General features: G+C 45.5%; 1 protein-coding gene and 1 long non-coding RNA gene across 6 annotated transcripts in view; one reads left to right on the forward strand and one right to left on the reverse strand.

Moving 5' to 3' along the window:
* TRAF3IP2 (TRAF3 interacting protein 2) overlaps positions 1–26,786 on the forward strand; it is a 47,925-nt gene that overhangs the window by 7,365 nt on the left and 13,774 nt on the right. For 2 of the 4 annotated variants that reach the window (XM_004753520.3, XM_004753519.3), the window contains 2 exons: positions 12,971–13,807; positions 23,883–24,051. In XM_004753520.3, coding sequence (XP_004753577.1) covers positions 12,979–13,807; positions 23,883–24,051 — 998 coding nt within the window. In that variant the 5' untranslated portion in view covers positions 12,971–12,978. Of the gene's footprint in view, positions 1–4,747; positions 4,818–4,854; positions 4,962–12,970; positions 13,808–23,882; positions 24,052–26,786 lie in introns of those variants that run through there. The other 2 variants (XM_013056710.2, XM_013056711.2) reach the window with 2 other exon arrangements.
* LOC106005890 overlaps positions 25,105–26,786 on the reverse strand; it is a 45,933-nt gene continuing 44,251 nt past the window's right edge. For both annotated transcript variants that reach the window (XR_001179597.2, XR_001179598.2), the window contains one exon: positions 25,105–26,562. This is a non-coding gene — a long non-coding RNA (uncharacterized LOC106005890). The remainder of the gene's footprint in view (positions 26,563–26,786) is intronic.

Raw genomic sequence — 26,786 nt, forward strand, 5'->3', positions numbered from 1 at the left:
CCCACAAGTTTCGGTTAAGGATCCAGCCCCACTTCTCCAAGGAGGGAGCTGGGGACGGCAAAAATTAAGTAATTGGCTTCCAGCCCCAGGACACGTCAGTGGCAAAGATGGAAGGAAAACTCCCAGTTTTCTTGATCCTTGTCTTGTGCAGGGAATAGATCAACCCCACATTCTTGGGCCAGGAAGTTCAGCTCTGCTCTGTGCCAGCTCCCCCTACAGCTCCTCTTACCCTCCCCCCTCCCAAGCTGCGGGGACATTTACTGGCACTGAGAACAGGGGGAGAAATGCTATTACTTGATCTCAGCATCTAATCAAGCTTCATGTGACTTTCAAGTTCAAGATGAGCTCTTAGAATAGGGGATTTTTTTTTTTAATGGATGGCGGGGTGGCGGGGTGGGGTGGGGTGGGGAGGCCAAATTAATAAAAAAGAGGACAGGAGACTTGGTTTCAAGTCCTTACTCCACTCCTTGCTGGCTCTGTGACTTAGGCAATTCACTTTGGTTTCCCTAGGCCTGGATTTCTTCATCAATAAAATGTGTGTGGGGGATGAACTAACATGATTTTGTCTAAATTCCCTTCTAACAAAATAATGGGAGTCCCACAGGGGTAGCCATACTGGGTGGTCTTGGACGATTTGTTTTGTTTGCTGACTATTCAAATAAATTAATTTTACCTCCTGCTACTAGATGGTTAGTTCCTTGAGGAAGGGGGTTTTGTTTCTTAATCCTTTTCTACCCTCTAGCACCCTGTATGGGTATCAAACGCTTTATAGGTGCTCAAGCTCTTTCCATATAAGCTGCTTTGATTTCTGTTTCATCACCTGCTCTCCACGCACAAGGTAAAAGCAGCTTTCAGGGCCAGACACTGGGGGTGGCTGTGAGGCCACGTGGTTCTGTGTGAGGGCTGCCCGGAATTTAGGCGTTTTTATCAGCTCTTGCTACATAAAACAGGGGGTTTCTTGAATTAGTTCATGTCCCATTTGGGTTCTCCAGGAAGAACTGTCCTGTGAACTTGCCCACAGAGTCAAGGCAGGCCAGACCAGCCTGGCTCCAGGAGGCTGTGTTACCAACTCAGCTGGAGCTGAAAACCACTGCTGGGCTAGACCAATCACTGTGCGGTGAGGCGGGGTGGGGGTGGGGGGGCTTTAACCTGAGGTGAAAGGAAGCGTGGGGCACATCCCGATACCATGTAAGGGTGATGACTGTGATTGGCAGACACAGAATCTTTAACCTTTTCCAAACCGCTACTTTATTATTGTTGTTGTTGTTGTTGTCGTTGTTATTATTATTTCTTTTGGGCAGTTATTTTTTGTCAGTGCAGCTCCAGCAGGCCCTGGCTGACTGAGATGGGCCAACTCAGGGCTTTAAGTATTGCCAGACTCTTTCTGTGGAAAGGCTGAGGTATAGTCCTTGTCATGTTCTTAGATGGCTTTCTCCCCTAACCCCGGGATGAGAGGACAGAAATGTCACAGTGTTTCAACTGTGATGAGTTACCCATTAAATTTTCAAATAATGAAGCACCGTTATCTGAAATGAGGCTCACTGGTCCCGGCTGCCAACGTAACTTTTACCCGGAAAGACCACCCACAGTCATTCTTAATCTGGTGTTGTGGCTCCAAGTCATTTCATGATGAAGGTCATGACATGGTGCGGTGACGGCTCTGTGCGCTGTGTGGGGTGGGCTGACTAGCAGTGAAGTCAGGGCAATGAACCAACATGTCTGGGAGAAGATTCCTAACTGGGACATTCCCACTTCTGCAGGGTGCAAAGACAGAAAATGTTTAAGTCTGCTTCTCCCAGGATTAAAGAGTTAGTGACTTTCAAATGCTCTGAAAATAGGAGGAGAGGCATACTTTGACAAGCATTCAGAAAGGCAGATTATGTGGGTAATTTGTCTAAATGAAATCTGTTTTACACAACACAGAATTGAAAGCTCAGAAATACCCTGAATTCCACCATTTTTCTACGGCAGGCGATTTTAGATAAGCCCATAAAAACATGTAAGAATTGCAGGCAACTGTTTGGAGGGGGAGGGGAAGGGAAGAAGCACAGTCGAGGCACGTTAAACTTTAAATTCCTTTCAGATCCAGTGAAATGACCCCTAATGTTTAATCAGATTTCCTTATCAAAACAATCCTGCTGTCCTTCCGTGAGAAAGCATCGGAGGACTGGAATCAAGAAGCTCTCCCCCTGGGCCTCTCCGGTTTCTTCTCAGTGCCGTTGTCACCAAGATATTTTTAGTTCGTGAAACCCCAGCTGTCCCTACTACCCCCCCCCCCCCAACACACACACATTCTTCGTGTCCTGTCACCGGCAGGCCTTTGCCAGCCCACATGTGCTCCAATACCTGCAGCAAGGGTCTTTCTGCGCGTGCGTGCGAGGGGCGCGTGCGTGCGGGGGGGGGGGCGCGTGCGTGCGGGGGGGGCGCGTGCGTGCGGGGGGCGCGTGCGTACACGCATGTATAGACACCAGCAGGCACGGGGTGGTACTGTGAGTTGTAAATGGGCTGAGGTGGTGGGGCACCTTTCGTCTGCCGGGTGACCCCATAGAGCTGTGCCAGTTAGGCTTGGGTCCCTGATGAGGCCCCTAAAGTGGAGCCATTTGCGGGGTGATGGAACTGCCGGGGCCTCCCCCAGCCCGTGTGTCCCACTTCCTTCCACCCTGAAGACCGAGGCTGGCTGGGGTCTTGGCAGGTCCCTCAGTGATGAGGGAAACTTGGCTCTTTTCTGCCTCATTGATTTCCCGCTCTGGGGGGTTCCAGTGTTTTTCTTTCATCCGCTCCCAGGGTCACTGAGGCTCCCTCCCGTTTCTAATCTGTGCTCCTCCTCCGAGCTGTCCGCCTAGGCTCTTCCTGGTTCATTAGCTGACCTATGACACTCTTGCCTTTCATTCTTTCCCTTCCCTTCCCTTCCAGCTACCCCTTCTCATACCCAGTAATACATAAAAATCCCAATTTAAATAAATCTCTCTCCTACACCAGTAAAGGGCACATTTTTAAAAATGCCCTTCAAGTTTTCCCCACTTTCCTTGTTGTCTCTCTCCTCTTCCATTCCATTTTTGCTTAATATCCCCTCTTCTTTCTCTCCTGATTTTTCCTTTCTGCCCCTTCTCCTTCTCTCTGGGGCTTGGACTGAAATTAAGAATCACAGATCTGTGCTTAGAGAAACCTTATCTCAAACAAAACGAACAAAAAACCTGGGCTTTTTTTGAGGCTGTTCTCCAAATATTTATCCCCAGCTAACTAGAGAGCAGAATCCATCCGTTCCCATTAGTCCGTGGTCTCCTTGCTTAGGAGCTCAGAGGAACTCCAAGGCAAACTTCAAAATCAGGTCAAGTCATGCTGTGCTGCCTTAAGCCCTATGTGAGTCGTACTGTGCAGGGGAGGAAAAAGGGCCAGTAAATGCTCCCTTGTCTCCTGGGCTCACTACTGCTTCCAATCCTCTGGCAAACCAAATGGAAGAACTTCTCTGTCTGGGAAATTCTGCAAGTAAACTTGGAAGTATTTATTCGCTGGAATTTGAACGGGAGCCAAACAGTTCACTCAAAACCAGCTTCCACTGAGCAAACCGACATTGTGAAAGTTTGCATGCACTTGGGCAATAAACAAAGAACATTAATGAGTTTAAAGATTTTTTTTTTTAATACGTGACTTTTAGACTTTTAACTCATTAAAAAAAAAAAAAAATTCCTCCCTGAGGAATGAAGTAAGACCTTGAGACTCTGTAATTGAAAGTATCTGATCCATATTGGATCTGAGGATCTTTCTAGCTGTAAATTTATATGTTTATTTATTCTGTCCACCTGAAATATTCATGTTGTGTGTCTCTAGGACTCTTCAGCCCCATTGTTGACCCAAAGAATTCTTTAAAAAAAAAAAAATCCAAGCAGTAGGTAAAGAACAAGCCTTGATTACTTAGGAGCTGGTAATGTGGTTTATTAATTACTCAGGCTGCTCACTTCTGCCCTTCCTCTGTTTCGTGCTCTGCTATTTGTCTTCTTCCAGGGACATAACACCTTCATTAAATCCTATCTGTCCTTGCCTCAGAGGCGTCCCCTGGAAGATATCCCCTCTCTAGATGCATCACCATTTATCATCACCCTTTGTTTGTGCTCTGTCAACCAGTTTTCAATTTATTTTGAATTCAGTTTATGATTAAAATTTAATGAGATCCAATCAAGTGCTTTTCTCAAATCAAGATGCCTGTGCAGTCTCATCCGTGTCCTCTATTGTAATGGCATGAAGGAAAGCCACCACAGGTTTCCCGCCTGGTAAACCTTTATAAAACACAGGTGGCCTGTATCCACGCCTCTTCAGCTTCAAGGTGAATGGTTACAAAACATACTCATTCTAGAAGCTTCCAGGGTTTACTCAGCTCCTTCAGGCCCCTTCCTCCCTCCTCCGTTCAAATAGCTATACAAGTCAGGGCTCCCAACCAACAAAGTATTGAGTGCGTGGGTTCTGGGGCTGAACTGCTTGGATCTGAGTCCGGTCTGTGCTGCTTACTGATCATGTGATCTTGGGAAAGTTACTTATCTTCCCTGTGCCTCAGATGCCCCACCTGTTAAATGAGATTGACAATAGTACTTACCAAATAGAGTAGCTGTGAGGATGAAATCAGTTAAAATATGTAAAGCACTTGGAGCAGTATTTGACATGTAGTAAATGTACGATGAACACTAACAATTACTACTCATAAAGGGGAAGATTTTTTTTCTTTCTTTCTTTCTTCCCTTTTTTTTTCTTTTAGAGATAGAGAACATGCAAATAGGTGGTGGAGGAACAGAGGAAGAGCATCTTCAGAAGATTCCATGCCCAGTGTGAGTCCTATGCGGGGCTCAACCTCATGACCCTAAGATCATGACCTGAGCCAAGAGTTGGACACTTACCCAACTGAGCCACCCAGGCACCCTAAGGGGAAGGTTTCTTTACATTTTGATTTGTCAGTATCGTCTGTATCAAAGGTTGGTAAACTATAACCCTTGGGCCAAATGTGGCCCATGGTCTGTTTTTAGTACAGTGTGTTGCTAAGAATGGTTTTTATATTTTTATTTTTATTTATTTATTTATTTATTTTAAGATTTTTCTATTTATTTGACACAGAGAGATCACAAGTAGTCAGAGAGGCAGGTGGGGGGGTTGCGGGTGGTGGAAGCAGGCTCCCCATCAAGCAGAGAGCCCAATGCAGGGATTAATCTCAGGACCCTGAGATCATGACCTGAGCCAAAGGCAGAGGCTCAACCCACTGAGCCACCCAGGCACCCCTGGTTTTTATATTTTTAAAGTGCTGTTTAAAAACATTTTAAAAAGTAGAGTAGGAGACAGAGACCATATGTGGTCCATAAAGCATGAACTATTTACTATCTGCACCTTTACAGAAAAAGTTTGCCAAGCCTCTGATCTATGTGGTTTAATGGAAAGAGCTAGGAGATCTGTAGGTTAGATTTGGCTGTAACTTTGGGAAAGCTACTTAATGTAGCTAAGCCTCGAAACAGGAATGCAAGTGTTAGCACGTACTTATTCTGTGGCCCAGCTTGTTTTAAGACAAGAGACAATGTGTACTGAATGTGCCAGAAACACACATTGGCTAAAAAGATACAGTCTCCATTAGGCTCATATAATAGCATTAACATTGAGGTATAAAACCAGTAAATATAGTGTAGAAGAAAGTTCTAAAACGAGGTCGCTTGTAAAAATAGTATGATGGGGCACCTGGGTGGCTGTCAGTTAAGTGTCTGTCTTCCTTCAGCTCAGGGCATGATCTCCGACCTGGGATAGAACCCCAAGTTGGGCTCCTTGCTTGGCTGGGAGTCTGCTTCTCCCATTCCCTCTGTCCCTTCCCTCCACTCATGCGCTCTCTGTCTCAAGTAAGTAAATAAGATCTTTAAAAAAATAATAACAGGGGTGCCTGCATGGCTCAGTGGGTTAAGCCTCTGCTTTCAGCTCAAGTCATGGTCTCAGGGTCCTGGATCAATCCCCAAGTCAGTCAGTGGCTCTCTGCTCAGCAGGGAGCCTGCTTCCCCTTCTCTCTCTGCCTGCCTCTCTGCCTATGGGGGCTTTCTCTCTCTGTCAAATTAAAAAAAAAAATCTTTAAAAAAAAATAACAAGATGGGTTTTGTTTTTTGAAAGCTTGTTATGGGACAGGCCCTATAGTCAGCATTTTTTTTAAAGAGTTATTTATTTATTTATTTATTTATTTGAAAGAGAGCAAGTATGAGTGGGGGAAGGGGCAGAAAACAATCTCAAGTAGACTCCCCTCTGAGCAGAGCCCTTTGCAGGGCCCAGTTTCATGGCCCTGAGATCATGACTGGAGCCGAAACCAAGGTTGGATGCTTAACTGACTGAGCTACCCAGTTCAGCCTTTCACAGCCCCTGGAGTCAGCATTTTACTTATATCTTCTCTCATCCCCACAATATACCTGTAAAGCAAATGTTATTTCCCCCATTTTACATCCCAGAAAAATGAGGCCCAGAGAAGTAAAGTCGTTTTTTCAAGGTCACGCATCTCATCATGCAGCTGGCAGAGAAAGAATTAAAACACGGGGAGTTTGAATCTAGAGCCTGTGCTGTTTAATACTGCGTATTTATCTACTTTCTAGAATTGTGTGTTGATTCAGGGTAAGTCCATCTGGAAAGCAGAATCTGCAGTTAACTGTGTGTTGGACGTTGGATCCCTTCATGTGTGCTCGGACAGAGACCTGTCTGCCACACAGGCTGGGGTCGGGTGTAATAGACACGCACAAAGGGAGGTGGGGCTGATGGAAGGAAAAGCAGCTTTCTGAGGAAATGTGAGATCAGAAAAATAGTGTTGTGAAGTCTCCATAGGCTTTGTTTCAAGAAACAAAGAATTCAAGGCAGGATGTGCTGGAGGACAAGAAGGTTGCGGGGAACAGATAGGAGCAGAGCTGGAGGCCGCTCTAGGGAGTTGACTGAGAGCTGTGCGCAGGGAGGGATGGGGAGGGGCTGGGGGATTCTGTGACTGGGACACCAGGGAGTGCTGTCATAGAGGACACCAGCACTGCTGACACCTGAATAAGATCTGAGCTACAAAATCAGGCTCCTCGAGGTAGAGTGGACATGCTCAGAGAAAGGTTTCAGGCTGGAGGAGACGGCGAGGCAGCCCAAAATGAGGGACTTGGACAGAGAAACACTGACAGATTTGAGGCAAGGTGTGGTCAGAATCCAAGAGCTAGAACCACAGCTCACGGTCCAAAGGGCGATGAGATTGAAGAGAAGGAAAGTTAGCGTCTCTTGGGTCAACTCAAGTGAGTAAGAACCAGACTTCCAAGCACGTACAACTGGTTCCGCCTAGGTCGTGTGAGCTGCAGACTAGTTGTCTGTTCCGTCCTCTGTTCCGGGCTTGTGCCAACCCATTCCCACCCCAGGCAAATGTTCTCACCCTCTGCTGAATGCTCTTTTGTATTGTAAGGGACATGTTCTTTCCCTGGAGTGGTTTCCGGAACGCCTCCCTCCTTCACACTGGTTCTTAATCTTCGTGACCATCAGAAGCGTTCTGGAGCTATTCCTTTTCCTTTTCCTCTACCTTTTTTTTTTTTTTTTTTTTTTTTTTAAGCCTTTAGGTAGATATAGAAGGAATAAAATGCTCCAGAAATAAAGTCTCCCTCCTGCCCCTGTTCTCTCAGCCATCCGGTTCCCTTTCCAGAATTTGGGAATTTCTGACAAGATGGCATACCCAATCTTAGGTTCTACAAAGAGCCACATACTCCACATGCTGTCTGCTTGTTACTTTTCCTCCCTTCACAGATAAATCTTGGAGACAGTTCTCCTCAGTTCATGCAGCACTTCCTTAGTCCTTTTTTTTAAGATTTTATTTATTTATTTGACAGAGAGATCACAAGTAGGCAGAGAGGCAGGGCAAGTAGGCAGAGAGAGAGAGAGAGGGAAGGAGGCTCCCCACCGAACAGAGAGCCCAATGCGGGGCTCCATCCCAGGACGCAACCTGGGCCGAAGGCAGAGGCTTTAACCCACTGAGCCACCCAGGCGCCCCTCCTCAGTCTTTTTTTAAAAGACACAGATAAGTCATTGTTGGCTGGACTACAGTTTTTTAAAAAATCAGAACCTTTCTGGACATGCGGGTTATTTCTAGCCTTTGCCCTTACAAACAAGGCTGCCTGGCCCGTCTTCAGAGCCTCTTCAGGTCACACAGGGTGCACATATCCCTGTAGAGGAGATTCTTAGAAGTGAAATGAAGGTCCAAGGGCATGAGCTGTAGCAATTCTGACAGTTCTTGCCAAATCGCACAGATTACATTCCCTTGGTAAAGAATGAGATAACCTGTTTACCTATGGCACTTACACAAAAATTACACAGGAGCCCCGACCTCCCCTCAGAATCTCTAGGTGGGGGGCCTGAGCACCTGTATCGTGAGCCCCAAAAGAGATTCTGAGGAAGAGACTCTATTGAGTTGAGTTCCCTCAGCCTCCAGCCTCTCACTTCCCCCAGGAATTTGGCCCGAGGTGAGGTGGACAGGGCCATCGCCCTCCAGGCCTGACAGGCTTCAGCTTGCTCCAGGCTTCCTGAGCTGGGCCGGATGCTGGGGAGCCACAGACTGGCCAGGACACTGCCAGCACTGGGGCTCACAGGGTCCTCGCTGGCAGCCCTTCTGGTCCCCTGTGGAGCCAGAGCCTTCTCCACTAGGGCAACGGTAGGAAACAGGGTTTTTCCACTTACCTCCAGGTACCACTCCTGGTTAGGGACTAGAGCACAGGCCATGCCAGCTTTATAACCATGTGGGCGTCATGTGGAGAAGCCTTGCAGGGAAACGGGAAAAGGAAATATTAGGAGTGGTGAGATATTGACTGATTTTTTAAAACGCATAGTATTTTTACAATATTGGCATTAAAGACCAAAAATAAAAGCGCCATTTCCAACAACCCACTCATCTGCCCATGGCCTTCTGATGTGCCATTCGTGCATAGTTGTTCTCTGTGACGCTTTGGCGGTGGGGAGGATGGCAGGGTTGGTTCTGCCAGTTCTGGTAGGGGTCTAGGGCTGGGAGGGGCCCACGTGGGAGCTATAGGCGTGCCCACTCTCTACCGTTTTGGGTGAAGCCCTCAGGATGCATGAACAGACCAGCCCCCTGTCTGGAACAGAATAGCAGAATGTTCTTACGACACTGGGTAGTAGAATCACCTTTATTCTGCAAGCAAGGGCCATGGTCTACTCTGCCCATGGATGGGACCTCTGAGACATGGTCCAGACTCACCTTGGGGGCCTGACAGTCAGTGAGCATTTAATAAATATTTGAGAAGAAGCAAGGAAGGAAGGGGGGAAAGGTCCCCATGTGGTATAATTTTTCTTAAGATTTTATTTCTTTCTTTGCGAGAGAGAGAACACCAGCAGGGGGAGGGGCAGAGGGAGAGGGAGAAGCAGACTCCCCACTGAGCAGGGATCCCAATAACATGAGGTTCCATCCCAAGACTCTGGGGTCGTGACCTGAACTGAAGGCAGACATTTAACTGACCGAGCCACCCAGGCGCCCCTACATGTGATATAATTTTAAGAACTCTGAGTACTTGGCCCACAAATACTCCTTGCTACCCAGCATGGAGCCTGACTTCTCACTGTCAGTGATCCTTCCAGCTACACAGATCTGTACCCTCTCCAGAACAGGAATTGCTCATTTTTTCATTCAACAAATATTTATGTGTGCCAGGTACAGCTCTAGGTGGTGAGAATAGAACCATGAGACCAATAGTCAAAAATCGCACCCTCGTGAAGTTTAAATTCTGGGGGAGGAGAGAAATAATAAACAAATAAGGAATGTATTAGATATTTGTATTTATAATATACATTTTATAGAATGTAAGGTGGTGCTAATTGCTGGAGAGGATGGTGAAGCAGGGAAGAGAGACAGGGAGTGAGAAGGGTATGTAACCATTTTAGAGAGGGTGACCAGGGCACCTCACTGAGAAAGTGCAGCTGAGTAAAAAGGTCTGAAGAAGAAAGGAAGCAAACCATGCAGATATGTGGGGGAAGAGTGTTCAGAAAATAAGGAACAGCAAGTGCAAAGGCCCTGAGGTAGGGCCTTTGACTTCTTTTATTTATTTATTTTTTTAAAAGATTTTATTTATTTATTTGACAGAGAGAGAATTCACAAGTAGGCAGAGAGGCAGGTAAATGGGGAGGGGGAAGCAGGCTCCCTGCTGAGCAGAGAGCCCTATGTGGGGCTCAATCTCAGGACCCTGAGACTATGACCTGAGCTGAAGGCAGAGGCGTAACTCACTAAGTCACCCAGGTGCCCCACGCCTTTGATTTCCTACATTAGTTTTGTCTCTTGATCTGGATCACAAGCAACATGAAGGTAGGAATAATGCTTTTAAGTCCTTAGAAATACTTTTGATTACTATTCCCTGTATACCCTTTTATACACTTGAATTTTATATCACTTGTAGGTATCACTTATTATTAAAAAATGTATACTTCAGCTCATGCCTCAGAAGGAGGATATACAACACAGAGTTGGACAATAGTCGGGTTCAGTAGTGATTTTCTGCTTGCATACTTGAGAGTCACACGTATAAACATCTGGGTCTGTTCTGTCTTCTACGGAGTACCAACCCCATAGCTTTCCTTCGAGGCTGTTCCTCACCACGGCATCCGCACTGTTATCCGAGCGGCCATTTGTTCCTTTTCAGTCCAGTTTAACTGTAGAATCCCCGCTGCAAGAGAGACCTTAAAATTTTGGTTATGTGGGATGACCCCACTTGTCCACTTTCTCATGAGCTTCCACCAAGCCCCTGAAAGGCTCCTCGGCTGGAAGAGAATTTGCAACTTTTTAGGGGAATACTTGTATTTAAAAACCCAGGGAAGGGATGCCTGGGTGGCTCAGTGGGTTAAGCCGCTGCTTTTGGCTCAGGTCATGATCTCAGGGTCCTTGGATCGAGTCCCGCATCGGGCTCTCTGCTCAGCAGGGAGCCTGCTTCCTCCTCTCTCTCTCTGCCTGCCTCTCTGCCTACTTGTGATCTCTCTCTGTCAAATAAATAAATAAAATCTTTTAAAAAAATAAAAAAATTAAAAAAATAACAATAAAAACCCAGGGAAAATGTCAACAGTGGCCTCTGAAGTGTGGGCAATGAAAGTGAATCTCAGCAAGAAGCAGTCCGCAGGTTGCTTTTTGCCGGTTGACTCCCTTGGTGCATCTCTTTGCCCTCCCATCCAGCTGTGGGCCCACAGATGCTCACGAGACGGGACACAGCCCTCCGCCAGCCCCTCAGAAAATGCTTTTGTTTCCTGACCCGCTGAAGAGCATGTTGTATGGCCTATCCAATGTCATAGCTATAGACAAATTGTAGGAAAGAGAGGAAAACAGTGGTAAGCCTTCAAAAGTAATTATTTGGTATTGCAGCTATTTGCTGAAATATTTGTGTTTGCAGTAGGTTCCTGTTGATTTTTACAAGGTCTAATCAATGTAGCTGATGAGGTCTCTTTTTTTTGCAGAGTCCAGGGGGCAAGTGGCACCCACCACCTAGACAGCTGCTTAGAAAGGAGCCAGGCAAGAGAAGGGGGAGCCCGAGGCAGGGAGGGAGGGCCAGCCAGGAATTAGAAACTTAGAAGATTAATTAGAAAATTAGAGTTTTCTTTTGTGCCAAAGAACAGTACAAAGGTTTTTTGTGGCAGATGGGTAAGTTTGTCACCAAGCAAGGGGAAGAGACGGGTTAGTGTTCACTTGGCAGAGAGGGGGAAGGGACAGTTGGGGGGGTCTGCCTATAGGCAATGAAGATAAATTTGGGAGGAAATTGCTGGTCCCCCCTCTGCTCAGAGGGGAGCATCTTGCTGTCTGGTTGCCATTGAATTGGGTACAGGGCTCAAGAGAAGGCGAGTTCATGTTTTTCAAAACTTGTCTTAGGGCAGTAATTGACATACATCATGATTTTAGGCCCAGCAAGCCCTCAGGAAAGGTTTGTGGTTGAAATTCTAAATGGACCCAGAACATGCATTTAATAGGCCCCCACCAGCATTACCACCCGGTAATGATATGTGAAGTACATTGTGTGCAAGGCCTGCATAGAACAAACCTCTGGGATGTTTTCTTCACGGTCTCCCTCCCCCTCCACCTGCTCTGGAGCCTTCTACAGGCCTGCGGTCACTCCTGTGCTCTTTTTCCCTATCCCCTGTCTTCCCCTGGAGTCTGGGTATCCTGGGGCATCATCTCAACCAAACTCGTGATAAGGGGAGGCTAATTTCCTCTCTCATTTTGTCATGTTGACTAAGAGTTCTGTTGTTATCGGTATAACCAATATTACCAGGACCGTGGGCGAAAGGCGAGTTCAGGCAGCCTTACTCGTTCGGCTCGTACATCACAAGCCAGATGGCCAGGCCTACCTTAACTGCAGGCATAGGGCCAAAGGGAATTAAGTCCTGCAAACAATCTATAGCTGTTAAGTGGAAAATGTCACTATGACCTTTTTCTAGTGCTTTTTAAAAACTCATGCCTTCTTCTTTCTGTGTGTGTGCGTGTGTGTGAGTGTGTGTGTTTGATTAGGCAATGGCCACACAGCAAAGTTTTTAAAGTTTAAAAGGTGAAAACTCTCCCCTACTTAACACCATCCTCAAAGGCAACTAACACACCAAAGTCTTGTGTGTCTATCCTGCACACGTGTCGGACAGATCTGCACGCACACACGAAGCAGCCCACGTGATCATGTCTCCTTCCTCAGTACTTGCTGACGATTTTCACCTCCCCCCCGCCCCGCCTGTGGTGCCGTCCACCACATGACTGTCCAGTCACATCCTTTGAATCGCCTTCCATATAAAAATATCTTAGTAAGGATTAGAGGTTTTGCTGGAGAATAAGAGAACAGCTTCATGCGACTGGAGTTTTGAAGCACATTGGTGTCACACTGCTGTTAATTGAAACCACATCTTGAACGAGGTCCCTTAAGGTCATAAAGCAGGGACTCCAAGAAATGATCTGTCTTCTAAGGCTGTGGCATGTTTTCTCTTGTTCCAGAAACTAGAATGAACCGAAGCATTCCTGTGGAGGTTGATGAATCAGAACCATACCCAAGTCAGTTACTGAAACCAATCCCAGACTATTCCCTGGAAGAGGAATCAGAACCACCTGCTCCAAATCTGACGAACATGGCGCCCAACAGCTTGTCTGTGCCCCAAACCCCTCAAAGTTCCTCAGAAGAAGTTTCTCAGGCTCAGCCACCCTTGAAACTTTCCAATCACCTACGGCCTGTGTCGCAGCAGGTCACCTGCCTGCGTGCGAAAATCTTGGAGGAGAGCGAAGACAGCTTCTGGAGGAGACACCCAGACCCGGGCAAAGATTTTCCCTCGGGCTCCCCCGCAGCCAGCGAGCAGGAGCCGGAGTCTGTGGTTGGAGGCCTCCCTCTGGAGCATCAGTTTTCATTTATGGAAAAACGGAATCAAGGGCTAGGATCTCAGCTTTCAGCAGCTTCTCCTGACACTGGCCATGACTCAGACAAATCAGACCAAAGTTTACCTAATGCCTCAGCAGACTCCCCCAGCCGGAGCCAGGAGATGGTGCAGCAGCCCCGGCCCCACAGGAACCGGGCAGCTCCAGATCTGCCTACGATAGACACGGGGTATGATTCCCAGCCCCTGGATGTCCTGGGCCTCAGGCAGCTGGAAAGGCCCCTGCCCCTCACCTCCGTGTGTTACCCCCAGGACCTCCCCAGACCACTCAGCTCCAGAGAGTTCCCTCAGTTTGAACCTCAGAGGATCCCAGCGTGTGCACAGAGGCTGCCTCCCATCCTTCCCCCACACACTCCGTGGAACTGTCATTACCACTGTCCTGGAGGTCCCTATCACCAGGTGCCATGTAAGTGAACCTCACCTCCTCTGGACCTTCTGGGCTGGGTAACTAAGCAAGCAAGGGCCTGGCATCAGGGCCTTGCGTCTGAGACCAGCACAGACTGGTCAGAGTGCAGGGAGGGACTCTCCGTGGGTGGTTGGACTTGCCAGGAGCTCAAGAAAAAGGCTGCGTCTTAGCTCAAAGCCTATCCCACTTGAAACCTACTTCTCTATAAAACTTGAAGGAGACAACAGATTCCTTTGTCTCAGTTAGTTTAACTGAAACCTGCCTACAGTCAGGGAGATGACCCAAGTGACTTCTAGAGTAGATTTTTGTTGACTTAATTTTGGGGTACCTGGGCTTTGCCTTCTCTGCATGGTCCTCCCTGTCTTAGATTTGGCAAAGAAAGGAGGCCTTCAGTCAAAAATCCCAGAATGCTCTTCAAACTCTGGATTCAGGCCATGACCTGAAGATGGAGTTGCTCCTGGGACACTGTTACTTAAACCCCTTTGGGGATTTAAGCCACCTCTAAGGACCGCAGTCCCCAGAACTGGGCTAACTGCTTCTCGCTGGCAAGTGCCTGCCCTTCTCTTCTGTCTCCGGGATGTTCTTCCCCCTCCTTGCATGTTTAACCCACTCTATACCTCCTTTCTTAGCAGCTTTATTGTGATCTGATTTACGTACCGTAAAGTTTGCCTTTTATGCATTTAGGTGTGCAAGTCAATGAATCGTAGTGTTTGCAGACTTATACAACCATCACCATATATACCTCGTAAGACTTAGCTCAGGGGTCATTCTGGAAAGCTCCTAGATCAATCCTGCCTTCGGGCTCTCAGTTTCCTTGTGCTCTGCCGGTGGGAACTGCCTAAAGTCAGTACGACATCTACCCACGAACTTGTCTTCCTCTCCCTCCAGCACATCGGCGAAGGTATAATATTTTTATTTTTTTATTTTTTTAGACAGTGCATGTGTACCTGCACATGTGCACAAAGTTGGGGTGGTGCAGAGGGAGAGGGGGAGAGAGAATCTTAAGCGGGATCCTCACCCAGTGTGGAGTCCAATGCAGGGCTCGATCTCATGACTCTGAGATCATGACCTGAGCCAAAGTCTAGAGTCTGGCGCTTAACTGACTGAGCCACCCAGGTACCCCAGGAAAGTTCTATTTTTAACCCATAATTCTCCAGAATTTAGCACAGTGACCAGTGTATCCTAGGCTCTCAGTAAATTATTTCCAAATGAGTGGCCAGGTGAACAATGTGTATCAGTGCAGTAAGCATTTCTGAAAGTGATAAAGTCTTAGATTGAGACAAAAGGTCCATTACAATTCTTGATGTTAAGTCTCCGCCGAGGCCACTGGGAAATAACAAGGCTGTGAGATCTGATATTTTTCTTAGCAAATAAATGCTGTACACGAAGTAGTTCAAATGGTCAAACCAAAGAGTCTGACCAAAGGCCTGATTCCTAGCTTTATTTTATTTTATCTTATTTCATTTTTAGATTTTTATTTATTTGACAGAGACACAGCGAGAGAGGGAACACAAGCCGGGGTGCAGAAGAGGGAGAAGCAGGCCTCCTACAGATCAGGGAGCCTGATGCGGGGCTTGATCCCAGGACCCTGGGATCATGACCTGAGCTGAAGGCAGATGCTTAATGACTGAGCCACCCAGGCGCCCCTGATGCCTAGCTTTAAAATAAATTCTAAAAATAACCAAAAATGTTGTAAGTGATCTCAATTTTTTGTGTTTGTACATGTACACCTCCTATAAAGCTGCCTAAAGTGAATGGAGCAACGGAGTAATTCCTAATTTAAAAAAAAAAAAAAAAAAAAAGGAGGGAGAGAAATTTTTGTCCCGCTGTACAAAAACTTGTATTTTGGAGGGAGAAGTAGACATGAGGAGTCCGTGAGCAGATGCCATGCTGACATGAGGTGTTCTGACAGAGCACAAGGGAGCAGAGCCTAAAGGAGGCATTGATCTGGGCCAGTTTCCAGAAGGACCTTCAAGCTAAGCCATAGAGGAACTTAGAAGATGTTGGGAAGCAAAAGGTAGGAACGATTGTGAGGCTAAGAGTGAGGCCAGGAGTTGTGGAAGCAGCAGGGCTCGGGGAGAAAGAGCCTCTGAGGCCCAAAACTGGGACCTTGAGTTTTGGAGGCTGGGAAGTCGCTGGCTGGGCTTGTGGACACCACTGCCGGCTCTAAGTGCCCGGTCATAGGATGGGTGTGGCGGGCGGCAGAGTTCCGTAAGTCTGATTCACTGAGGATTGAACCTTGCCAGTGTTGGGGTTGCATTTATTTCTCCATGATCTCCAGGTTAAAAGGGAATAATTCTGTGAGGTTAAAACCATCAACTACTTTTTTTTTTTTTTTAAGATTTTGTTTATTTATTTGACAGAGAGAGAGATCACAAGTAGGCAGAGAGGCAGGCAGAGAGAACAGGGAAGCAGGCTCCCTGCTGAGCAGAGAGCCCTCCACAGGGCTCTATCCCAGGTCCCTAAGATCATGACCTGAACCGAAGGCAGGGGCTTTAACCCACTGAGCCACCCAGGAGCCCCCATCAACTACTTTTTTAATGTTCTACTCTCTGCACTGAAAGATAAATTTTCTGATCATAACAGCAATATAAGTTTGCTCACAAAATTGAAATATGCCTAAAAGTCCTATTCATGTTTCTATCTCCTAAATATCATTCCTTTTGAGGGTTTTGACTTATGAAATATGACTATCTATAGCATATATATTTAATGTAAAATTAAAACAATTCCCAGTGACATTCAGTGCACTTCTTCAGAATCATTTAAAAATGCTACATGGTGTTTTCTCAGATGGATCTACCCAATCATTTTTAAGTTCTTCTCTGTTATTGGACAATGTAAAGAGTTTCCAGTTTCTGATCCAAAAAGAAATTGGAGGATAAACATCATGTATATAAGTTTTTATCTGCATTTTTTTTCTTAAATTTTTTTAATCTGCATTTCTGATGAATTCCTTAGATTAATGTGTAGAAGTGTGAATACTTTGTAAGGGCTTTGTGATCCTAAGTCCCAGGCAGTTTGCCTTTATTGGTATCAGGAGAAAGCCTCATTGTGATAGACAAAGAAAGCATTAACTCGGTATGATTTGAGGATTCCAGAAAGATCTTCCCACTTGCAAGTATTTTTTTTGTGTTGAAGCCTGAAATGACACCACAAGCAGTCCAGTCTCGGAAGCAAGAGCAAAATGCCCCCTCTGGGCAGACTCTTTTAAAATGCAAACACCCTGGACCGGGGACTCTTAGTCTCTAATACCTGCTGATGAAATTCTCTCCTCAGCTGTCTTGCCCTCCCTCCCTCCACTATCTCCTTCCACTGCAGCAGGGGGGAGAAGGCCGCTGTGGGTCCTGGGAAGGAGGAGAGGTCTGGAAAGGCAGAGGAGAGAATTTGGGCAGGAGAAGGGGATAATTCACAGAAGAAACACAAACAATAAGCATTTGAAATCAAGCTTCGTGTTACTAAATTTAAGAAAAATGCATATATGCAAAATTTTTTAAGCTGCCCTTTTCCTATTTAGGTGTGCGGAAAGAAAAACCCTCAGCTCACATGCATTGTTGTGGGATTATGGGGTTATGGGGAAATGAACACTCCCACCTGCTCTTGGCAGAAGTGGCAATTGGTACAACCTACAACCTTCTGGAAGGCATCTCACTATTTATCAAAATTTTAAATGTGCTTCCTTGGCCCATCAGGCGTACTTGTAGGATCAATCCCATAGAAGCACTAAACAAGCCTATAAAAACATGTGAACAAGGATGTTTAGTAAACCATCATTACAGTAAAGTAAGCAGGAAAGCAACTCAGATGCTACTCATAAGGGGACAGATAACTAAATTGTGGTTTATTTATACAGTGGACTGCTAGCTCACTGTTTTTTTTTTTTTTTAAAGATTTTATTTATTTATTTGACAGAGAGAGATCACAAGTAGGCAGAGAGGCAGGCAGAGAGAGAGAGAGGAGGAAGCAGGCTCCCTGCTGAGCAGAGAGCCCGACGCGGGACTCGATCCCAGGACCCTGAGATCATGACCCGAGCCGAAGGCAGCGGCTTAACCCACTGAGCCACCCAGGCGCCCTGCTAGCTCACTGTTACACAGAATAAAATATACATTTTGACATAAAAAAGATTAGGTGGGGGGCGCCTGGGTGGCTCAGTGGGTTAAGCCGCTGCCTTCATTCAGCTCAGGTCATGATCTCAGGGTCCTGGGATTGAGCCCTGCATCGGGCTCTCTGCTTAGCGGGGAGCCTGCTTCCCCATCTCTCTCTCTGCCTGCCTCTCTGCCTACCTATGATCTGTCTGTCAAATAAATAAATAAAATCTTTAAAAAAAAAATTAGGTGGATAAGCAAGGTGCGTTGCTAATTCCATATGTGTTTTAAAAAGCTAAATGTGTTTAAAAACCATACGTTGAAAAGTCTGGAAGGATTGCTTTAACTGTTGCCGATCGAGGCATTGGGGGTGGTGGGGGCAGGGAATTCAGGAGAGACAGAGAGACTTTTCCTTTTACCTTTATATACTTAATTTTTTTACAGCAAACAGGTATTATTTTTATATTTAAAAATAAGTAAATGTCGAAGAGAAAAGAACATGGGGGAATGAGAGCATAGGGCAGCCTCATTCCCCGTGCCTCTCTTTACCCTGGCCCTGGCTCCCAAAAGCATCCATCACTGGTTGTGTCAGGGTTGGGCTGGCTTTGTCCGGGAAGCCCAGGGCTGAAGGGTTTCAAGCTGGGAAGCTTGATGAGGCCTCTGGCTCCAACGGCTCCCAGGAAGGTCACCCTGAAGATTAAATGAGATAATATACGGAGGGCGCTGGGAATGGAAGCCCTCCCCAACAAGCAGTTCTTAGTTATTATTGTTATTCCTTACATGGATCCTGTAGCGCGCCCCTCCCTCCCTCCGGCTGGCACAGATTTTAAGCATTCAGAGCAGGTGTACGAATGCTTAGTTTCCTGTCAGGACTATAACTGCACTTAATTGCCAACAAAACCACTTCAAAAGAGCTGTTCACCTAAGGGATGCTTGGAAACCATGGCTACGTGGTTCTCCTTGGCTTTCCGAGAGCGTTACTTCCTCATCTGTTAATGAAAATATAAATAAATAATGATCGCCATGCAAATGGCATACCTTCATCTTTGTAAGTTAAAGGAGAAATAGTTACTGGTCACCCCTTCTATGTTAGAAAAAAAAAAAAATTCAAAGCTAGCGAAAATGAGTAGAGAGTAAGTAGAAGTTGAATAAGCCGGTGTTTTCTCCCCTACCCCCGACCAGTCCCCCAGAGAAGCTGGCCCCGTACTGTCCCAAGATCCTTCCACTGAAGGTCACCAGAACGGCTGGTTGTAGTTGGCTGTGCAATCAAATAAAACCCATGATGCAAATCACTTGGGGAAAAAAAAAAAAGAATATAATGAAATCTAAAGAGCCTTTGTTTTACTATCAAAATGTTTGCTTTCTCTACCAAGAAGACTGAATAACATACACTTGTGGGCATATGCCTACTGTTGCTCGAAGGAACCCGAAAAGAAAGTGATCATTTGTATGCTGGAGTGCCTGCACAGTTAAAAGTCGGGGGAAAAAAATAACCCAGATGGAAAAAATGATAAAGGAAGGAGCTGCCTTTCAGGAACCCCAGCTGCTTACGGCTGTTCCGGTAACAGTTTATGTTGGCCATTTTGTTTCCTGGCCAAGCTGATTGCGTTACATCATCATGCTTTTTGACAACTTGAAAATCAGATTTTATTTTCTGTCTCGTACTCTTGTAATACCATGCTTAATAAGGAAGAAAAATGTTGAATGTTTTGACTGATAAGTGGAAAACCTCGTTTAGGATTTGGTTTACAGATTCCAAGTGGTAAAAGGCCAGTAACATGAAGACCGTCTATACCCAGGCCAAGAGGATCCTAAGGTTGATAAATAACACACAGTTCTGGGCACCCATTTACGAGTGTGCAAGATTTGTATCTTTGTTCTGTGATTAACCCTGCCTCAGAATTGAGGAGTTCCAGTGCTTACAAATCACTCGCCTGAACCACCATCCACTGCCTTCTGTCCTCCAACCTCTGCCGAATAAATTATCTTGATGGAATTTTAGGCACCGAGGACACGTCAGTAAGGGAGATACTTTTGGGCAGTAATTCTTAAGTCTACTAAGTAGGTGGCTGCTGACTTCCACGCCTCCCCTTCTCACATACTAACGAGTGTGGGTTTCTGTTTCAAAACAGACACCCACAGACAAAACAGATTTTTCTCTATTTTGAGCCACTCAGAGAAACTATATCCTATTTATCTGTGTTCACTGCGTGGCTATGGCTAGCAATAGAGGTTCAACAGATACTTGTTGAATGAATAAAAAGAAGTTCTTTCTGTTCCCTGCCTCCTGGGGAAAGCAGTTATCCCTAATCGTGAGTACGGCCTTTGTGACAGCAAGCCTTGGAAAGGCCATCTTGAATGGTCTTGTGCAAGACGGCAGGAGAGGAAAGGAGGGAGCTTGAAGGGACCTGGCAACAGAACTTGTCCATTCATTAATCAATTTATTCAACAAATGTTTCCCCAGTCCTGTGCTAGGCACCAGGTGTACAGCTATAAAACACACGTGGTCTTGTCTTCATGGAGTTCGCCGGCTCCTAAGCAGCCAGCTAGGAGGAGAAATCAGCAAACGAAACATACAAGTTCTAAGGGCCCTACAGGAAGAAACTGGGTGTCGGACATTAGTAGGATGGTAAGAGGAGACCTCCTTAAGAGGACACATTTGAGCTGAAATCTGAAGGAGAAGGAAGCAAGGAGCTTGGTATAGGGAAGGCACCAAAGGCACCCAAAGCGAGCCAGCAGGGCTGGAGCGAGGTGAGCTACGCCACAAGGTGAAGATGCAAGCAGCAGGGTCGGGAACTGGATTTTATCGTAAGTTGAACTTCTTTAGGAAAACAGAAAATTGACCTCTCTAACCCCAAATAAGGAACTTAGTACAGTATCTGGCATGGGGCGAGGGTTGAATAAATGTTAGCCACGATTCTCTATCGAGGAGCCCAACTAAAGGAAAAAAGTTCGGTCAACATCGTGGAACAGAATGATTAAAACGTGAGCAATGAAAAGATACTCCTTTACCTGATAAACGTTCTTACTGAGCCAGTTTTCCACACAACCAAATTTCACTCACAAAAGGGAAAGCTTATTTTTGATTGATCCTCTGGAGTTCGATATCTTTTTGTTTTAGCCAATGAAAGCATGGCACTGAGGACTCCATTGTCAATTTTTTAAAAATTGGGAAGGTGGATCCTTTTCATCTGTTCACGTAAACCACTGTAAGTTTTTACCGCAGGTGACCGTTTCAGAAATGAAAGTTACAGCTAATCAAACCTTAGCCCACATGCCTTAGTGATTTTAATGACACGATTTGTTGCTATGAGACAAAAACATGTTGTGCGGGGAAATAATCTGTTAGAAATCATATGACCTCGACTCAAAGGCTTTTGATTAAGAGCACTAACATCCGCTCTCTGGAAAAGAAACAAACCCTATCATTAGAGCCTGGTAGCCCTTTTAAAGCAAGTAAAACCTTATTAGCCACTTAATAATGGATCAGGGAAGCAAAAATGGCTGCAAACATGAACAACTTTCAAGGCCTCCAGCAAAGTTTCCTCTCTTTTACCTCGTCTTTCTCCTTCCTACTTGTGGAGGGAGACAAGACTCAAGTGGGCTGCAGCTAAGTGGCCAGTCTCGTGGCTTCCCTTTCTCTGTGCGCAGGAGGTTGGCTTTGAAAGCATGCAATCTCCATTCGTTCGCGTGTTAACTAAGCATCCCTGTGTGCAACATGGCAACCAAGGGATGCAGTCCCTGCTTTCACAGACATTAGATGCCGGTAGGGAAGGCAGACGAAAAGTTGACAAGTAAGAGTCATGCTTACTCAAACACATGATAAGCCCGGAACAACAAGAAGCTGGTCTGTGTGAGTGTGAGAGCACACTAGGCAGAGAGGATGGCCATCTCATGGTCCTGGAGGTAGAGACAAGCTTGGGGTGTTCAAGAAGAAAGATGACCAGGGTAGCTGGGGCTTGGTGAGCTTGGGAGAGCATATGAGGGGCTAAGGTCAAGGGCAGGGATGCAGTCATGCAGGGAGGATTTTAAGTGCAAGGGGAGGGCTCCGGAGGGGTGTAGCTGTAGCTGGTTTTATAAATGGTCCACTCACACAAGACTCATCTGAAAGCAGGGCTGGCCCCTGCCTGGGGACCTAAGGGCCGTGACACTTCTCCCCCTTTCTAGGGAAAAAGAACAGCAGTGGCAACTGCTTTGTTGCCCTGAATTTCCACCTGGCCATCGGACTCCTTGGAATATGTTTGACCTGCCCCAGAATGGCTGTAAGAGCCAAGTCTTTGGGGTATATCTTATGCAGTCCCGTGTCCCCACTCGTAGGCATGCTCTCCAAGTCCTGGTCTCCTTTATTAGTCAGGGAGCCAAGATAGATCCAGAAACATCTCTCCATCCTGCCTCCCCTTCCTTAAGCACCCCCCCCACACACACACAACATCAAAACCAGCCCTAAGCAATTTCAGGAAGGCATCAGGGGCTGGGCCAGGAGACAGCCTGTGTTGGAGAGGGGACAGGAAGGACCTGGCTGGTGTCCTGTGTCAAAGCAGACAATAGATTGAACCCAGGGAACCTGACCATGCTTGAGAGACTGGCTTGGCCACATTTCAGGGTCACCCAGCCAAGTTGCCTGAGTCAGACAGTGGAGACCTGGAGACAGTGAACATGCACATTATTTGTTTTCTGTCTATACTTGAGGCTATCGTTCCCCTGAACATTCCCTTGAAAATGTCCATGGCTGCTGACTGCCAAACCAAGAACAGAATTCCCAGCCACATTCTCACCAGCCCCCCACCGCCCTGCGTTCTGGTTCTGACCCACCTTGTCTGTGGCTCGCTTGCTTACTTGCTAGTTTTATTTCGCTTTACCTTCCTGCATGTATCCTACCTTCACAGCAAGCAAACAGCATTATTATTATCATCAGACAAAGAATAAAGGCCAATCAGTGTTTTGAAAAACAAGGTTCCTTCTTCTTGTGACCAGCTCTGCCTCCTGGATTATCCTTCTTGGGCAGAGGCGGTGGTGCGTGGATCACAAGGAGGTACTCGTGGTCTGTGCTGCACGGTTATCCACTTGGTTCTCTCCAACCCCTCCATAGGCTAGACCCATCCCTAAGGCGCATCCCCACACTCACTGCTTAGATGTCCTTCTCTAGCCCCTTGGGGCCTGGGCAGGTCCCTGGGGGGCTTCCTCTCTCAACCTGCCTGGTTTCCCACCTCCCTCCTCTGCCCTTCAATTCTTATCTTCCACCTGCTCAGGCAGGCTGCCGCTCTTCCCTGGGGACCCTTCTGCTTCCTGGCCTGGCTGGGACCCACTTTCTCTTAGATTACACATGTACACAAGTCGCCACCCATCCTCGCTCTGCTCTCGGGCTGGCCCTTTCCTAAGTGCTGCGGCCCCTAGTGCATGTAGGCTTTAACAAGAACAAAAACCGAGAAAGTTGGGAGATGTTGCCAACCGGTTATCTGCTTCCCAGAGGTACGAGCCAAGTTTTCCTCATTCATTTACTTCTTCCTAAGGGAATGGTATATGTGTGCGAGAGCGTGTGTGTGTGTGTGTGTGTGTGTGTGTGTGGTGTCCCCTTGGGGAAAGGAAAAAAGAGAGTATCAATTCTGTATCTATCATGGAGATAATTTCTCCTAGCCTTGGGTTCTAGAAACTTGGAAAATTATGGTCGGAATGCTGGTGTGAGAGTTTCTCGTGGTTGGATTATCCTAAGTATCTTATTAAAATAGAGGCCTGTGTGGAGCTTTGCGCTTTCCAATTAGAACACCGAACTCGTGATTTCACAGATGTTTTTATTTAGGGGAAAAAAAATGACTAAATTTCATGAAAACAATCAAGTAAATAACAGTACAGAAATATGGCAAGCATTACGGAGGTGGTAACTGATATCTGGAACCCACGATATGGAGAAAAAAAATGGCCCTGAGCTTCTGCTTTCCTACAAAGGTGCTCGAGTCATTCTGCCCTGTTCACTTTGCTGTCTTCCCCTACAGGTGGCCACGACCACCCCCAAGCAGCCTACCACCAAGTGGTCCAGCCCATCCCTGGAGCCAGTGTGAGGGGCCCACGGCCTGTGCAGAAGGTCGTCCTGAATTACCCCAGCCCCTGGGACCAAGACCAGAGGCCCGCACAAAGAGACCACTCCTCCCTGGGGCTCCCAAGGTATCACTATGACAGGGCCAACTTTCAGACATTTTTTAGTGATGATTTAGAACGATACCAATGGGACCAAGATGTATCAAAACTCTCTGTTGTTGTGCCACCCAGGCTAGTGACAGAGGCCCACAGAAGAACGGACTCTTTGAGTCAGGAGGAAATGGCGGCTGGTGGTCAGGAATCTCTCCACCAGACACATTCAAGCCACTGGTGACTTGTCAAAATTCTCTTGAAGGAAAGGCCCTTAAGATGCCAAGTGACACTCCCCCCTCCTTTTACTCTCAAGTCACCTGGTCTTTTAGCTCAGAAATAGATTTTTATTTTTACTGGGACTGACTTCCGCCATTAGGAAATTCTTGCTTATATCCCTAGTTTCCACGCCTGTTTAAATCCATGTCTTACTTTGAAATTTTAAATTCCGTTAACTCTCAGTAGCAGTTTTAAAAAGCCCGTTGTTTTCTTTTGTAATACAAGCACCCACACATACGGAGCGCCATTATTAGGTCTTTCCGATACTTCTTTCAGAAAACCATTTCTGGTTTTGCTTGACCAGACCAGCTGTCTAACCTTCAGTCATGTCTCCCCCTCATTGTTCTCCTTTGACTTTTCTTCACATTTTCCTCTTCTCTTAATTTACGGATCTAAAATACAGAGGAAGAACTCCTAGAAATGGAACTTATTAACTTAAGAAAAAAATTGAAGAGTAGATGAAAGGTTTGTTCCTGCTCAAGCAGAATTTTTATATACCACTCAAAGTAAAATTATATTCTGTTTTGAGACTAGAATGAGATACAAAGAGAGATACAAAGATCCTTTTAAAGCAGATTTTTCAGAAATGCGGAAGTGGGTAATTAGCTCAGAAAGTTTATTAAAAGAAGAAAAGCCCATTCTATTTACAATGGCAGATAAGGCACATGCCTGCTTTCCCCTCTCCTAAAAAGCCCAAACATTCTCAGATTTTCTTTCTTGACAGAGCTCTTATTTTTTAAGAATAAAATTATGCAGAATTTGGGGTACCTGGCTGGTTCCATCGGAGAATCATGTGACTCTTGATTTTAGGGTTGTGACTTCAAGCCCCAAGTTGGGTGTAGAGTTTACTGAAATATAAATAAACTTTTAAAAAAATGGCACAGAGTTTAAATAACGAAATCAAGACAATGTGATTTTACAACCAGAAAAGTACTCTTGCATAAGAAATATCCACAAGTCCAAGAAAACAAACACAACTTAAGCATCCTTATGAAACATGTCCACTGGCATTGGATAGGGGAGGCAATAGTAAGTTTTTAAATAAACATTTATTTCAAAATATTTTTAGATTTACAGAAGAATTGAGAAGTTAGTACAGAGGAATTGCTTTTGTAACATCCATTTAAGCCTGCTGTGGTCTCCTTGGATTTATTTTATCATTTTAGGATAATGAAAAATAAGTTTGGATAAAGAAACTAGTCCTCAGTGATAAATTTGAAAGTAAACCTTGACATAGAAACTTTACTCTGTCATTAATATCCATGATATTGTTTTTCCAGGGAGGTTTCTTAACATTACCAAAGCTTTAACATTTTTTTTAATCTAATGAGCAATTGCTTCTATTACAACCAAGTAACTTTCAGTATAAAGGAATTTAATGCAAAAAAGATGTGGACCTGGGTCCCCATTAGATGAGGGCATATTTTATATTATAAGGATTTTTTTTCTATGTATTAGTAAAAATCTAAAATAAAAATAATTTCCTCAAACATTCACACTTCAGAAATATAGTACACTTGAGATTCTGTGTAATTTTATTTTAAGTCCCGTTGCATAAGACTTTCAAAAATTTTTATTACTCTTTTGGGTAAAAATGTAAGTGTATGCAATAATCTATAAAAACTGGGCAGATACACAACAATTTTGAAATCAAAGCAGTTTTTAAAATTTAGAATAGAAAACCATCTCAAACCTACAACAAATAACAAACATCCACGTTCCCACTCCCTAGATTTTTTTTTTTTAATGTTAACAAAGAGCCACACATCCTTCAGAGTTTTTTTGGTTTTTTGTTTTGTTTTGTTTTTTCAAGGAAATAAAACGTTACAGACACAGTTTTAGTCCCCCTGTCAGGAACCCAGAAACAACTCTAGTTATTTGTAGCAGAAGGGATTTGGCCATTGGAGGAGCAAGTTTTAGGCCAGCATTCCAAGAAAGATCCCAAGTAGCACCACAGAATAGGACGCCAAAGAAGCTGCTTTCTCTGTCTCAGGGAGAGAGGCAGAAGATGAGAAAGTCACCAGAGAACTCTCCATTGGAGGCCACGCTGTCATAGTACAATCCAGAATCAGGAAGCCACAGCCACTGCAACGACTAGATCCATTCTGTTCCTGCTAGATCTGTACTGACCCAAAATGGCTGCCTACGCCCTTAACTTGACAAGGGAGGCTGGTAATAGGACACGGGGATGCCTCTTGACGAGCTCGGCACCTCACAGCAGCACTTTGCACAGAATCCTTCGGCTTTCCAAATCTCCCACAAGTGTACCTGTCAACCAAAAAAATAATAAAGACGCCATATAATGATGTGGTAGAAACTTCTCTAAGGGGTCTTCAAAATCAGATTTCTCATCTATATATTAGCAACAACATAAAAACTTGAAGCTTACAAGGCCTTTCCTACCTTCTGATACACAATTAAATGTTACCTATCATGAGTTAAAAGTCCTGTCTTTTTATCTGAATGCCTATAACACCAACCTTGTCTATCAC

The sequence above is a fragment of the Mustela putorius genome, unplaced genomic scaffold, assembly GCF_011764305.1.
Source record: "Mustela putorius furo isolate JIRA1106 unplaced genomic scaffold, ASM1176430v1.1 tig00000450_pilon_pilon_pilon, whole genome shotgun sequence".
Lineage (NCBI taxonomy): Eukaryota > Metazoa > Chordata > Mammalia > Carnivora > Mustelidae > Mustela > Mustela putorius.